Below are 14,209 nucleotides of genomic sequence, written 5' to 3'. Positions count from 1 at the left end.
TCATTTACCATTCTGAAAATCCTCTGCTTGTACTCTATAAGTGGAATTAAAAAAGCCTAAATGACAGCACATCTGTTTACAACATGGTTCACTGAATATTTTAAGTCACTGCTGAGATCTACTGCTCAGAAAAAAAGATTTCTTTCAAAATATCATTGCTCATTAAGAATGCACCTGGTCACCCAAGAGCTCTGATGAAGATGTACAAGATTAATGTTGTTTTCACGTCTGCTAAGACAGCATCCATTCTGCAGCCCATGAATCAAGGAGTAATTTTAACATTCAAGTCTTATTGTTTAAGAAATGAAAGACAGTTTGGGGAATATAATCAATAATGTTGTAAAAATTTTGTTGGGTGTCTGATGGGCACTTGTCTTATTAGGAAGACCATAGGACTGTGTAGATGCCTGACCACCACGCTGTACACCTGAAGCTGAAGCTAAATAATATTGAATGTCAACTATAATCAAATATATACTTATGTACTCACAGGATGTGGAATAAAACTTAGGGAATTGAATCAATGGAATTGTAACAGTTATATACAATGTCAGAGGTGTGTTACCACTTTATGAGGGCTGTAAATGTCTAAATATTACATTGTTTTGTACACCTGAAACTAATTTTTAAAAAGAGAGAGAGAAAGAAATACATGTCATAAGACTGTTGCAGCTACGGATTCCTGTGATGGATCTGGGCAAATTAAATTCAGAATGTTTCAAAAAGGATTCACTGTTGCAGATGTCATTAAAAACATTCACGGTTCATGAGCAGAGCTCACAATATCAACATTAACAGGAGTTCGGAAGAAGGTGATTCCAACCCTCATAGATGACTTTGAAGGGTTCAAGACTTCAGTGGAGGAAGTAACTGCAGAAGTGGTGGAAATAGCAAGAAAACTAGAATTAGAATGAAACCTGAAGATGTGACTGAATTGCTACAATCTCATGATAAAATTTGAATGGATTAGGAGTTGCTTCTTATGGATGAGCAAATAAAGTGGTTTCTTGAGATAGAACCTACGCCTGGTGAAGATACTGTGAAGATTGTTAAAATAATAACAAAGAATTTGGAATATTACATAAACTTAGTTGAAAAAGCAGCAGCAGCAGCATTTGAGAGGATTGACTCCAACTTTGAAAGAAGTCCGACTGTGGCTAAAATGCTGTCAAACAGCATTTCTCTATAGAAATCTTTCATGAAAGGAAGAATCAATCAATATGGAAAAAAAGACAACTTCATTGTCTTATTTTAAGAAATTGCCACAGCAATTCAACCTCCAGCAACCATCACCCTGATCAGTCAGCAGCCATCAACACTGAGGCAAAACCTTTCACCAGCAAAAAGATGACAACTCACTGAAGGCTCAGAGGATGTTTAGCTTTTTCTTTTAGCAATAAAGTATTTTCCAATTAAAATATGTACATTTTTGAGACATAATGCTATTGCACATTTAATACACTACAGTATAGTGTAAACATTACTTTTATATGCACTGGGAAACCAAAAAACTTGTGTGACTTGCTTTACTATAATACTCGCTTTATTGTGGTGGCCTGGAACCCAGCCAGCACTATCTCTGAGGTATGCCTGTATTATCTTTCAGATCACCGTAGTCCTTCCCATCGTTCAGCACAGCATGACTGGAAGAAAACTCCCAGCCCCAGGCTTCTCCCTGGGAAGGGAAAGAGGTGGAACGTGCATCTAACGTTCTGAGTTTTTGGGGTGCTGCCCAAGGGACTTTCTGTCTTGCCTATCTCAGAGCACTGATGGGACCTAGCACACTCTAGATGCCTGGAAAACACTAAGAGCAAAAGTGAGCTGGGCAGCTTGCCTCTGCACCAGAGGACCTATGGTACAGCAGCCAGAGGCTGCAGAGCTTGGTGACCTCTCTCTCAGGGGGAAAAAGAAGAGTGGAGCATGCATCCAACATTCTGGATTTTTGGAGGACTACCCAGAGGAATGGTTTCTGTCTTGCCCAACTCAGAGTGCTGACGGAGATGCAGTATACTCTAGAAAGCTGGAGACCACTGAGAATAAAAGAGACCTGAGTGGCTTCTAGCAGCTACACAAAACCTGCAGTACTGCAGACAAACACCAGAGGTAGCAAGAGATTACAAGCTTCTGAAAAAAGAAACTGGCAAATCCATCTAATTGGGAAGTCACAAATCCAGAGGAATCAAATCCACAGAAAAAGGTCTGAGCGGCTTTTCAAGCTGGGCTGATTGGTGAAAGTCTTTCCCTGTACATAGTCAGTCTGCAAAGATTGAGAAACGTGGCTGTTTTTTCAAATGAATGGATCACAACACAAAGTTACAAGGCACACAAAGAAACAAGGAAGCATGGCTCAATCCAAGGAACAAAATAAATCTCTAGAAACAAAGATATGATAAGATATCTACTCATGAGGTTTTAAGGGATGATTAAATGGGAAAATAAATGCGGAAAAAAACACTTTGAAATTTATGAGAATCATATGAATGAAATGTCATTTTAATATATGATCACTGGCTCATTTGCCTACCTCCCTATTTAAACCCTGATCTTGGTCCTTGAAGCCATGCCATCATAAAGATTTCTTTTATCAGAAAAAATTATATTCAAAGAGGGAAAAATAATTTATTAAAGCCATCAGGTTATAAAGGTGAGTGAAATGACAATAAACAATAAGCAACTTCTGCATTGAAAAACACTGAATAAGCAAAAAAAAAATTAAGATTTTTAAGAAGCAAAAATACTCAATCAGCAGTGACTATTAATAAAGCTAAAGTGGATTGCCTGTGTGGGGCAGAAAAAAAATTAGGTCATATATTGAGCTCTGTGTGAGGCCATTCCAAAAACAATGTAGCAAAAATGATCAATTTCCACCTCCAGATTGTCCCCACCTGCCATGACCTTCAAGTTATTTTCACAATTCTGAATAAATCTGGGCAATACTGAACAGTGGGACTATTTTCAAATTAACTCCATCATTGTCCTGAAATGTCAGGGTTTTTGTTTGTTTGTTTTGTTGCCCAATACCAACTGCCTCACTTCAGATGAATCAGATGCTTCAATCAAATAATGTGATGGGGTAGAGGTGGGAGGATGTCAATAGAAAACAAACCTAACACGTTTGAAGGACTAAATGCTTTACTTGGATTATGTCTTTACTCTTCACAGCAACCCCAGTTCATAGGTATTCCTGCCTCATTCCAGGTAGATCAGTTAAAGTTTGGAGAGGAAAACGACTGATTCAAGACGACACTTTCATTAAAGTACTCAACTGGAGTGTAAAATCCATCTATTTGATCCCAAAAGTTAGGCTTTTATCTCTACTCCATGCTACCTCCAAGGCAACGTAGAACTCTTCTTCTAAATCCTAAGGGGATTCTTCAAAGATTTTTGGTACCTCTTAGGATTAGGAGGCACAAAGAGAGTGAAGTGGAAGTGACCTTATGTAGGAACTGGCAGTGGGGTGGGTGGGACAGTGATATCAGTTGTCAGGTTTACCGTCAATTGGGAAAAGGCCACTATCATCTAAAAATAGCAGAGAATTCAGTATGTAAGGATGTGAGGAGCTTTTTCAAAATTTAAGTCAAATAGGTGAGATGCAGAAGTGTCTGAATGAGGTAGGAGCTAAATGGGGGTCAGAGAAGATTATTAGGTTGGTGCAAAAGTAATTGCCATATAAAAGGTTAAAAATAATTGCAAAAACCACAATTACTTTTGCACCAACCTAATAGCTTTGACAGTTTTCAAAAAAACTAGAATAATCACTTGGATGTGTATTCTATAAATAGAGAGGGGTATGAAGGACAGAGGTAACCTTTGGGAATCCACGGCAAGAGGAAATCAAAGAGGAATGGTCTTAGAACAAGAAACTGGATTAAAACCGATAATAATTTCTTCCCTCAATCAACTATTCCAAATATTTAAAATGATGTAAAACCAAATTTAAGACGAAGAGCATGATGACTCACGGATAATTTTCAGTCCAATTTGACTTACATGAGGAAAGGAAAATCGGTTCTATAGGAAAAGGAATACGTGTTCAATTAAAATATTTTCAACAACCAGTCAGATCTCTCTTCGAAAGAAAAATTCGAGGGCTTTCTTCTTGACCAAGATGCTTGGTTTGACTTATGTTTTATGCAAAAGAAATCTACAACAAAAATATAGCCATCTCCAAGGAGCCTAACTGAAACTTTGAAATCATTTTGGGATTAAGTTTTAAAACAAAATGTTTTTCCATAAAGATACTATCCTGCCATTATAGAGTAAATTAAAACTAAATTAGTTTTTATTCGAAAACTCCATTTATCTGTGCAGTAGTAAATTGCTTTTAGTTGGGGTTTAGAGAAGCACTGACTAATTACTTTCCCATGGCACCTAAACAAGGCAGTTATCAGGGTTATACTTTGACTAAATTAAAGATGTGAATGACAGCCTGTTAACCACGATGGATGCCCATATCAAGAGGGTCACAGCGCAAACTCATCTTTTCTATCTTATGATCATCACTGCCACAATTAACACACTTTGTCTGCCTTATGTTTTCCTCCCATTTGCCACGCAAACTCTCTTGGTAGGCAATGGGCATCTAATCAGGAGGACCTCCAGCAAGATAAGTTGTGTCCATGGACAAAAGGAAAGAAAGCAGGGAAACACCAGGACAGAAATATAGAACAGCAGGAACAGAAGAGGATGAGAAGGAACAGTGGGAGGGAGAAGAAAAGAAAAGGAGAAGAAAAGATGGCAGAAATAAGGAAAGAGGTAAGAAGTGCAGAAAGGAGACAAACTGAGGAAAAGAAGTCGACGCTAAGGAAAAAAGTGGACGAGGGCCCCCGCACAGGTCAGCACTGTGCTATGAATTGTCTCCTCAAACTCTTACTCTTTGTTTCCCCGTAACAATTCCTGTGTGCCATTACCTGGATGAGTTCGTCCAGCTCAGTTGAATTGACACAGGAGTGTTCGGAAATGAAGGTTTGCTTCTGGATCACGATGGTGGTCCTCTGTGAAATCTCGTGAGGCTGCTCCAATGCTTTGAATACAGTGGCTCCAATGATCAGATAGAGGACGACCACCAGGAAAATCGTGGACACCGTCTTCCATTTCATAACATTAATGGCTGTGTCACTCTCCACCCGAGAAGCAAGCACAGTGGGTTTTGTGGAAAACGAGAGCCTTGGTTTGGAGTTCTGAGCCGCAGATTTTGGATCCAGCAAGTCAGGTGCCGCCACTGACAACGAGAGAATAAGGATTAGGTTGGAGAAGATTAGAGGGGTAATGGTCGGACTCTTTTAAGGGGTTAGCAAAGGTTGACTGAACTCTGCTGGCTCTCCTGGTGGAAAGTCTGGAACCTAAACCAGAAGTGCTCCCGCTAGATTGCATCCAAGACCATATATATGGGTTCAAGGAAAGGGGGCTGGGTCTTAGCTCTCTGCTGCCATTGGGGATCCAGATGGGAGGAAAAAAACAGGAGGTGGACAAAAAAAGTTAAAAAAAAATAAAGAATGCCTGCGTTCTTCCTAATTAAATTCAAAATTTATATCTGCCCACCATGCTAGACAGCGAAGACTTACTAAACTCCTAAGAGTTGATGACATTAAACCAGATATTTGAGTACTCATGAAGAAGGTTCATGGATTTATTCCTCTTCTCAAGTACTTAACACTCTATAACACAAGCAGTCAATGTTAATAACATTCTCTAGTTTGATTTAAACATTCATTATAATAAAGGAATTGTATTATGAGTAAATTTGCGACCCAAACACTGTTGCTCAAAAACATGGTAGTAAATAAACCACTCAATAGCCCAATCATTTTTTTTTTTTTGCTCCTCTAAAGTGGGCTTACGATTAAGCGTTCTCTACATTTTGTTATTCAATCTCTGGCATGTTTATAAAAACAAAAGCATTGCTACCCATTGTGCAGCCAAGATATGACAAGTTCCTGCCATTTCAACAGTGAATGTTATCACATACACAAAAATTAAAACCTTGTCTCACACCTTGGACCCTACTGCTCTGTACAAAGATAATTGCTCCATTAGAGTGGATTTATGTGTTCTCTTACAAATTCCCATATACTCTGAGGTGACTCTAAATCCATTTATTATTCATCTCAGCTATTCGAAAATATCATTAATGGATTCCTTTTTAGAAAATACACAAGACATACCATACTTCCGCTTGCTAGGGGGAAAATAAGCCATCTACTACAATATATTTCATTGGAAAGGCAACATTGAACCAAAGGGGTAAGAGAATGGCCGAAAAATAGGAGATTTGAAAAGGCCATTAACTCAACCAGAATAATAGATTTAACATCCACAATTATTATAAGTAAAATTAGTGTATGTAATACACTAGCAAAATGATAACCTAATCTAAAAGACATTTAGGTAAGCATACAAGAAATCCCTATGGAATTACACCCAAATACCCTACAAGAACCTCAAATTATTTAAGGATAAGAAGGGAATAAAGAGTGTCAATTTTCACATGGCTACATATCCTGCACTCTTGACTACCACTGAGAATTAAAATGTAGGACTACGACAGTTTGAGTTCATAAAATAAATCTTCAGTTGCCCATCAAAAAGCTTTGCAAACAAAGCTGTTTGAAGCGCCAGACCTAAGTCGTGTTGTAAAATGATGGCAGATAACAGAGGGCTCCTCAACCAGCAAAGCGCTAAATGATTCTGACTTTAAAGAGATGAAGTCAGAGCTCTGATGAGATAACTGTACCCATGGCTCCACGTGGAAATTCCACAGACATACATTACAGCAATTTCCTATGGTTCAACCTGCTATATGCAGGTCTGTACAAGTTTCCCTTCTGATACACTCACCTGCTCCGAATAAAGCCCCACACTAGTAGACACGTTCAACATTCAATATTTATAAACGTAACTCAAAATTAGCACTGTTTAGTGTTTTAATTAAAAAAAACTTTTTAAAATAGAAATGCTGATAATAGGTAAAATCACTGTCATCTGCTGTTTAGCCACCCCACCCCACCTCCAAGCTGCTCAGTGAGTCTGAACAAAAAATAAAGATCGTAATCTAAAATTAAGCCATTTGGGAGAATAAAAATGACAGAAAATCACACAGAAGCTCTAAATGATCTCTCTGAAGGAAGCTTCCCAAGCCTGTACTCTTCAGTTCTCTGTGTTCTCCTATTTCTGATTTTTCACATCCATGGTTTCAACTCGCTAGAACTAGAAAACACCTAGATTGTTTACCTCGATGCTCCCAAAACCCAATCCTAAAGCTCATGCCAAACTAAGGCATTATCATTACCCGCTTTTGGAGAAAGGGGAGATAAAAAAAAAAAAAAATGATGTGTGTGTGTGTGTGTGTGTGTGTGTGAGTGTGTGTGTGTGTGTGTGTGTGTATTAAGTAATATATTTCCTAATGGAGTTTAATTGTCTTAAGCTATTGATTTTTTTTAATTAGCAGAAATATATATAATGCACATTTGGCAGGCCGAATGGGCAGAAACTGGTGAAATAACAAAATCAAAACAACAGCCTTTCCTCTCGGTCTAATATGGGGAACCATCTAGGTTTCCATCTCCAGTCGTTTGATGTATGATCAGGAAGAGAAGCTCCTCAGGACCAGGAACCAAAGATTCGCCCCTTCCACACGCTCTGCACCATCACTACCTCCCTCCTCTGCCCCCAGCGCATCACAGTCTCCCTTTAGTCCTGGTCTCCCATCCTCACCCAGGTATGTCTTCTTCGCTCCTGGGTTCCATGGACGACTCAATACCAGGAGAAGCAAGCTTTTTTCAGCACCACTGCCTGTCCCACCACGCAAAGGGCAACAAGTGTGACCAGGGTCACCATGCGTCCTGCCTGTCGGCTACTCCCAAGGGTTGACCCTCCTCCTCCTTCGGAAACTCCCCCAAGGTGTCTCAAATCCGTACCCAAGGCATATGCAAAACCCCCAGGCACCAGCGGGGGGGGGGGGGGAGAAGCAGCGAGGAGAGGCTCCGTGGATAGGTTTGCTTCCAACCCCAGATTATGACCCAACACCTTGGACGGGAAACGAAGGTGGAAAACCTCCCAGTGCTGCCAGCGGGGCATTTGCAGCCCTCCCGGGACAGGCAGGGGCGGGAAAGCGCGGGGCGGGAGGTGGAGGGGGGTACCCGGGGTCTCACCTCCTGCTCTATAGCCGGGTCTCTCCCGCGAGGCGCTGGGAAGCATGAGGCATGCAGCATTCAAAATGTTTTAGAAAAAGACGGACTTGAAACCTTTTACACACACGCCATTGTACTCACTTCTTATTCGGAGACCGGCTGCGCGCTCCGAGCTGCACGGGCAGGCATTTTCCCCGGCTTTGTTTTACAAGGTGGGGAGAGCGGGGCTGGACGCGGGAGGGGGTGGGGGGGAGAGCGTGAGAAGAAATGAAATCGCGGGAAGGAGGGGACACCGGCGGGCTGGGCAGAGGGCGAGGCCGAGGCCAAGTTGGGCTCGGGCGCCGCCGCCCCCGCGCGCGCCTGCGGCCGGGCCCGGGTCACCGGGAGAGCCCGGGTCCCGCGCCCGCCGCCGCCGCCGCCGCCGCCGCCGCAGCTGCCGCGCGCTCCGCCCCGGGCTCGGCGCTGGCCCGGCCGTGGCGCGGCGCGGCGCGGGGGCGGTCGGTGCAGCCCCAGCGGCGGTGCGCCCGGGCGTCTTTGTGCGCGAGCCGCGCTCAGCCCCGCTTCGCATGTCTTTGTGTGCCTCCCCCGGCCAAGCCCTCCGTGCCCCGCGCTGGGAATGGCACGGGCTCGGCCGCCCTCCGCGGCTCTCTCTCCCAGGCTCGCTCCACTCGCCCCTTGCCGGCTCCTTTCCCTCCTTTCGGAACTCCGTCCCCCTCGACTCCCTCCCCCCTTTGTCCCCCCCCTTGGGCTCGCCTCTCAACACCCTCGCCCATCGCAATCCTTGCCGGCGTCGCCCCTGCCGGGTGCTCCCTTCCAAAGTCTCCCTCGGCGCGCCTGCCCGCGTGGGGGCACAGCCCTTGGGCTCACCTGCTGCCTCCCCTCCTCTCTGCCCCTTCCACTGTTCCAGCCCCTTCCCCAGATCCCCACTCTCACTCTGGCACCCTGGGCTCCGGCCCATCTCTTTCCCGTGCGGGGTGTGGAGCCGAGTCCTGGGGCGCGGGTCCTCCGACCCCTACACATAGGTGTCCTCCCCTCCCTTTAGCACCCCCCCCCGACAGGGTTGTGCGGAGAAGTGCCCCCTTCGGCGCCCTGAGACCCCTGGAGTGGGGCCGGTAATGAGTGTGCTGGCTTCTTCAAATCGACGCCTGGGGAAGAGTTATCGAGTCACTAGCAACCCCCACCCCATCTCCAAGTGTGCTTCAACTGGGCAGAGACCTCTGATCAGAATGAATGTTCCGGACCAAAAAGATGGGGAGCGCACCGAGAGCCAGGGTGAAGACATCGAGGGACGCAGAGGGAATGGAAGAGAAATCGATTAGGCTCTCAGGGCAAGACCCCTTAACTGGGGACAGAGGTAGCGAATGTTCTTGGTAGAGCAGCGGCGTGGAAGCCCTCGGACCTAGTCTGTCTGGGCTCTCCCGGCACACCTCCGCATCAATATCCCAGCTTGACAAGTACCAGACCCCGCCCAGACTCGGAAACCGCCGCGCGAGGGCAGCTGAACTCAGGGGGACCGGGGCAGAGGAACCGAACCCTCAGAGGAGGGATAGAAAGCGCGCAGAATGCAGGCTGCCGCCGTAATGGGCGAGTCCTCTCACCCCACACACGACGTAGCGGAACTTCTCGGATCGTTTGTAAACTCTCTCTTCCTTTCCACTTTCGCAGCGGGAATCCCCAGCTGACCTCCACCCTCCCAGCTCCACCGCTGTATGTGAGAGTTTATCTTCCAGAAAGGCAGCTTGGCCAGATGGGATTCTTTCCCCAGTTACAAGAACCTCTTAGTGAGGGCTATAGCCCTGAGCGAGGCGTAAGGTAGGGCAGAAAGACTTGATTGGAAAACGAACGTTGTAACCCTTTTGCGAGACTGTGGCCACTAATGATTAAAAATACCAATTTAAAAAAAAAAATTCTGGAATAGATTTAGCAGCACCTCTTTCTCCTATTAATCTCGTCCTCCTTATTAGGAATTCCTTCCTGCTGGAATTGAATATGTTTTTCCTGACTTTTGCTCTCAATAATAATATAATCGGATGTCCTTTCTAAAAATGTGAATCAGTTCCTCTCACTCCCAAACTTAAAACCATTTCAAACTCTCCAGGTCACAAATAATGTGCTTCCTGATTGCTTCTCTTTTCAATTCCAGGCCTTCCTGGATACTGTCACTTTCCCTCACACACCTTCCCCAGTCCTGTGTCCAACTTTACGTGACTAACACATTGTATCAGTAGAGTTCTCCAGAGAAACAGACCAACAGTGTGTGTGTGTGTAAAAGATTTATTTGAAGGAATTGGCTCACAGGATTGTGGGGGCTGGCAAGTCCTTGGGAAACTCTGGCAGACTGGAAACTCAATCAAGAGTTGATACTTCAGTCTTGAATTTCTTCTTTACTGGAAAACCTCAGGTTTTGCTCATAAGACCTTCAACTGATTATATAAGGCCTACCCACATCACCTAATCTTTCCTTAAAGTCAACTGATTGTAGATGTTGAGTACCATTACAGCAATACCTAGATAAGTATTTGATTAAATAACTGGGTACTAGAGCCTAGCCAAATCCACAGAGAACTAACCACCACAGAGGTTATTCTTCCAATTCCCAGTTGTCTGGAAATGTCCCCTGAATCCTGCTATTTGCTTCCCATAGCAACTTATGCTACTATCATTGATTTTGTACTAGTAACATTGAACTTTGCACTTGTCGTGTTGCACTGTGCTTCTTTAGACTGTAAACTCAGGGAGGTCATTAGCCATGTCTATTCCCCATATTACCCACAATAACCAGTGACTGGTAGTAAATAGGTGTGTGATTAACATCTAAATGAAAGTGTGATGGCTGATGTCCTCTACCTGGTCTCCTTCCAGGATATCCTACATCTATAGGAAATGAGATGAATTCACCACCCTCAGAATCATTTTCTGCACTGTCACAGGGGTTTGTTCTCCAGATGAAATGATCCTAAATAAAACACTTTGAGTGTTCTGGGTTTTTCGTTTGTCTGTTTGTTTTACTTTTCCCCTTTTGTTTAACAAGTTGGTGATTTTTGTTGTTGTTTCCTTTGGCAAATACCTTGCCAAGCACTGGTCCTCTGTCAAACTGGCTAATGCTTAACTGCAGTGGGGATTAACTCACGGTTTAAAGACGCTTGTATAGTTGTCGTGCAGGGTGTCATGCGGGGTCTCCTGGCTCTGTCCCCACAATAGTGCTTCCTTATAAGAGGACTCATGGGATGTAGGACTCATTGCCAGTCCCAAATGCTGAAATGTCATTTTCTCTTCTTATCTTTATCAATTGATGTGGAGCAACTATCCTCCATGTTCCCTTTTGCATTATTCTCACATTAAGCGCACATATATAGAGTGTGTTGAGGGGAGAGGGTGGGTGGATTTGCTTTATGGAGACATTAAAACAAGGTTTTAAAAACAAATTTAAAATGTAACATTAGCAAGAATCACTCCACCAAGACAACCTGAGCCTCACAAGCAATTTGAAAGAACCAAGAAACCAGTCCCCACACTGATCTCGCCCTGCTTTCCACTGCAACCCCTTCACAGCCCCCTCAAGTAAGTACCTTACTCCTTTAAGAGTCTTCTTGTGCCAAATACATACTTACTCATGGGCTTTGAAGTAAGAGTCAAAAAAGGAAGTACGCTAGGTTGTATATCATTGCAACTGGAGAAACAAGGAAATGGGATGGTTTATCCTGTTTAATTTTATGCCCGCGTAACTCAATACATATAAATCCTAACAAAGCATAACAAAGCATACGTAGACGCAATCTCTTCCATGCTGCGGGACTACTAGACACCCCGATCTTTAATTTAATGGATAGAATAACCTGAAATAAAAAGCTTTAGTTCCCCAAAATTCTATACTGCCCTCCTCGTGCTTTCATAGCCGTTGTTCTGTTCAAACCAGCAGCACCAAAACCTACAAGACTTCACTTTTAGGTTTATTTTGCTTTTGACTTTGGCTTACTTAAAATGCCATAGTTAAAAAACAAATGAGCCTGCCACTGTCTTCCCCATAATCCAATCAGACCTGGAATGTTGGAATCAAAGTGACTTCTGTGATATCCTAACTCTACCATTTTTGACCCTGTGCTTACTGCAGTGGGGATTAACTCACAGTAAATGTGAGTTTGAGGGAGTCCCTTTATCTCTCTGACCATCAGTTTCCTCATCTACACAACAGAGATAATACATTGAACTCACAAGAAATTGTTCTAAGAATTAAAGTGAACCAGCATATATATGTTTAACATCGTAGGTCCTCAAAAGAATTTTATAATAAAATTCACTCCTGTGCTTGATTTAACATCATGAACCAGGGGGCTCCCAGCCAAGCAAGACCACCAACAAATTCCAACTCTATGATGAATCTTGCCCATTTATTTTATCTCATGGACAACACAATCGATCAGGTCTACGATGCGGAAGAATGAATCACGTTCGTGAAATATTTCTTGAATGTCTACTAGGTAGCAAACAGGAGCTCTGTAGATAGAGCAAGGTTCATGTGTCCATTAAAGCTTATGATCTAGAGCAGAAATGGTACCAGATAAACAAAATGAAAACTCAGATAAGTGCAATAAAGAAAAGGGACAAAGTACTATGAAGGTATCTAATGTTGGAGGGTCAGGGACGGCCTGGCTAAAGAAGTGACCCTGAGGATAAGCAAGGGTGGAGACAGAGGCAGAATGTAAGGAAAGGGCTTCTTCAGAGGGAGAACATGTGGAAAGCCTGTGGCAGGAAGACGCTTGGAGAATTTGGGGAGCTCAGTGAGTGAGGATTGGTGGTGGACAGTGATCAAGCTGGAGAGGCAGGCAAAAACCAGGTCATTGCAGCATGTTGATTTTAATTAATAACGGGACAGATGCTGATGAATTTTCAGCAGAGGACTAACCTCATCAGATTAAAAAAATCACTCTGGTTTCTATGTGGAGAACAGACAGAAGGTAAACAAAAATGTAAGCATATAGACAGTGAATTTAGACATCATCACTTTAGCCCAGGTGAGAGAGTCATGGTGACTTGGAAGAGAGGGGATGAGAGGTGGCAGTAAAACAATAGGGCCCCATGATCCACCAGGTTGGGGAGTGAATGGAGAGGGAGAGGGTGGGCATTTTCCAAGAGGTTCTAATTGGCTGCAAACTTTGGGGGTGGGGAGACAACAGTATAGACAGTCCTTCAGTGAACTGCTTGCCTGTTGTGGTCCCTCTGAGGGCACTTACCTTCCCCTGTCACAGCTTGTAGGACTCATCCCTGACTGCGGGTGCAGTGTGTGTCCTGGGTCTTAGCCAACACAGTCATGATTCCTCAGTTTCTCAGTTGGTTCAGGCATGGGCTTGTGAACCACTGAGTCGATGGAATTTATGTCAAAGTTTCCGGGAAACAAGACTTTCATGCTACGCCACTGACCTTGAGCCCCAAAGCCTCGGATGCTTTTATGCCAATAACAGAGGACAAACGACCTTAGAATGAAGCCAATACAGAGCAAACAGAACCAAAACGACCAGGTCCAGGTAACAACCTTTAATCGATTCCTTATATCAAACTACACCGTAAGCTGCACACATTGCCTTTTTTGGATAAGTTAGTTTGTGTTGAGATTTCTGACACCAGAAATTAAGAGTCTTAATTGAACATTACAATACAAAGAATTGTAGAAAGTGAGAAATAATTTAACTATATGGAGCTCTCTATCTTAGAGACCCACAATGATTCTTGCCTCCCAGTATTAATGTCCTTGTGTTACTCCCTCCCTTTGAATGTGAGCTGCCAATGATCAGAATACAGCACCAGTGATGGGATAAAGTTATAAGAAGACAGTGGCTTCCCTGTTGTTTGCTCTCTCTCATTCCCTCTCCCTCTGCTGGAAGCCAGCTGCCATGTCATCAGGCAGCCCGGAGGAGAGGCTCAAATGAGTAAGCCTGGGAGTGAATCCCCTGAGGTCTTCCACAGCCATGTGTGTAGGAGAGTGGAAGCAGATCTGAGCCATGCGATGATTGTAAGCTTCAACAACACAGTGAGTGCAATCCCTTGAAAGACCCTGAGCAAGGACTACCCAAGTTAGCTCCTCT

At 43.7% G+C, this 14,209-nt stretch overlaps 1 protein-coding gene across 4 annotated transcripts in view; it reads right to left on the bottom strand.

Annotated features, from left to right (window-relative positions):
* The window catches only part of KCNK2 (potassium two pore domain channel subfamily K member 2), a 167,156-nt gene that overhangs the window by 94,578 nt on the left and 58,369 nt on the right, over positions 1 to 14,209 (bottom strand). For 2 of the 4 annotated variants that reach the window (XM_081025273.1, XM_081025274.1), the window contains exons 1-2: positions 8,151 to 8,279; positions 4,911 to 5,221 (exon numbers count right to left, since the gene is read on the bottom strand). In XM_081025273.1, the coding sequence (XP_080881399.1) occupies positions 4,911 to 5,221; positions 8,151 to 8,196 (357 nt within the window). In that variant the 5' untranslated portion in view covers positions 8,197 to 8,279. Of the gene's footprint in view, positions 1 to 4,910; positions 5,222 to 8,150; positions 8,489 to 14,209 lie in introns of those variants that run through there. The other 2 variants (XM_081025276.1, XM_081025275.1) reach the window with 2 other exon arrangements.

This window comes from Rhinolophus hipposideros (assembly GCF_964194185.1).
Source record: "Rhinolophus hipposideros genome assembly, chromosome: 19".
In the NCBI taxonomy this organism is placed as follows: Eukaryota; Metazoa; Chordata; class Mammalia; order Chiroptera; family Rhinolophidae; genus Rhinolophus; species Rhinolophus hipposideros.
The sequence above is the reverse complement of the archived record's forward strand: the minus strand, read 5'-3'. Positions and strand labels throughout refer to the sequence as shown.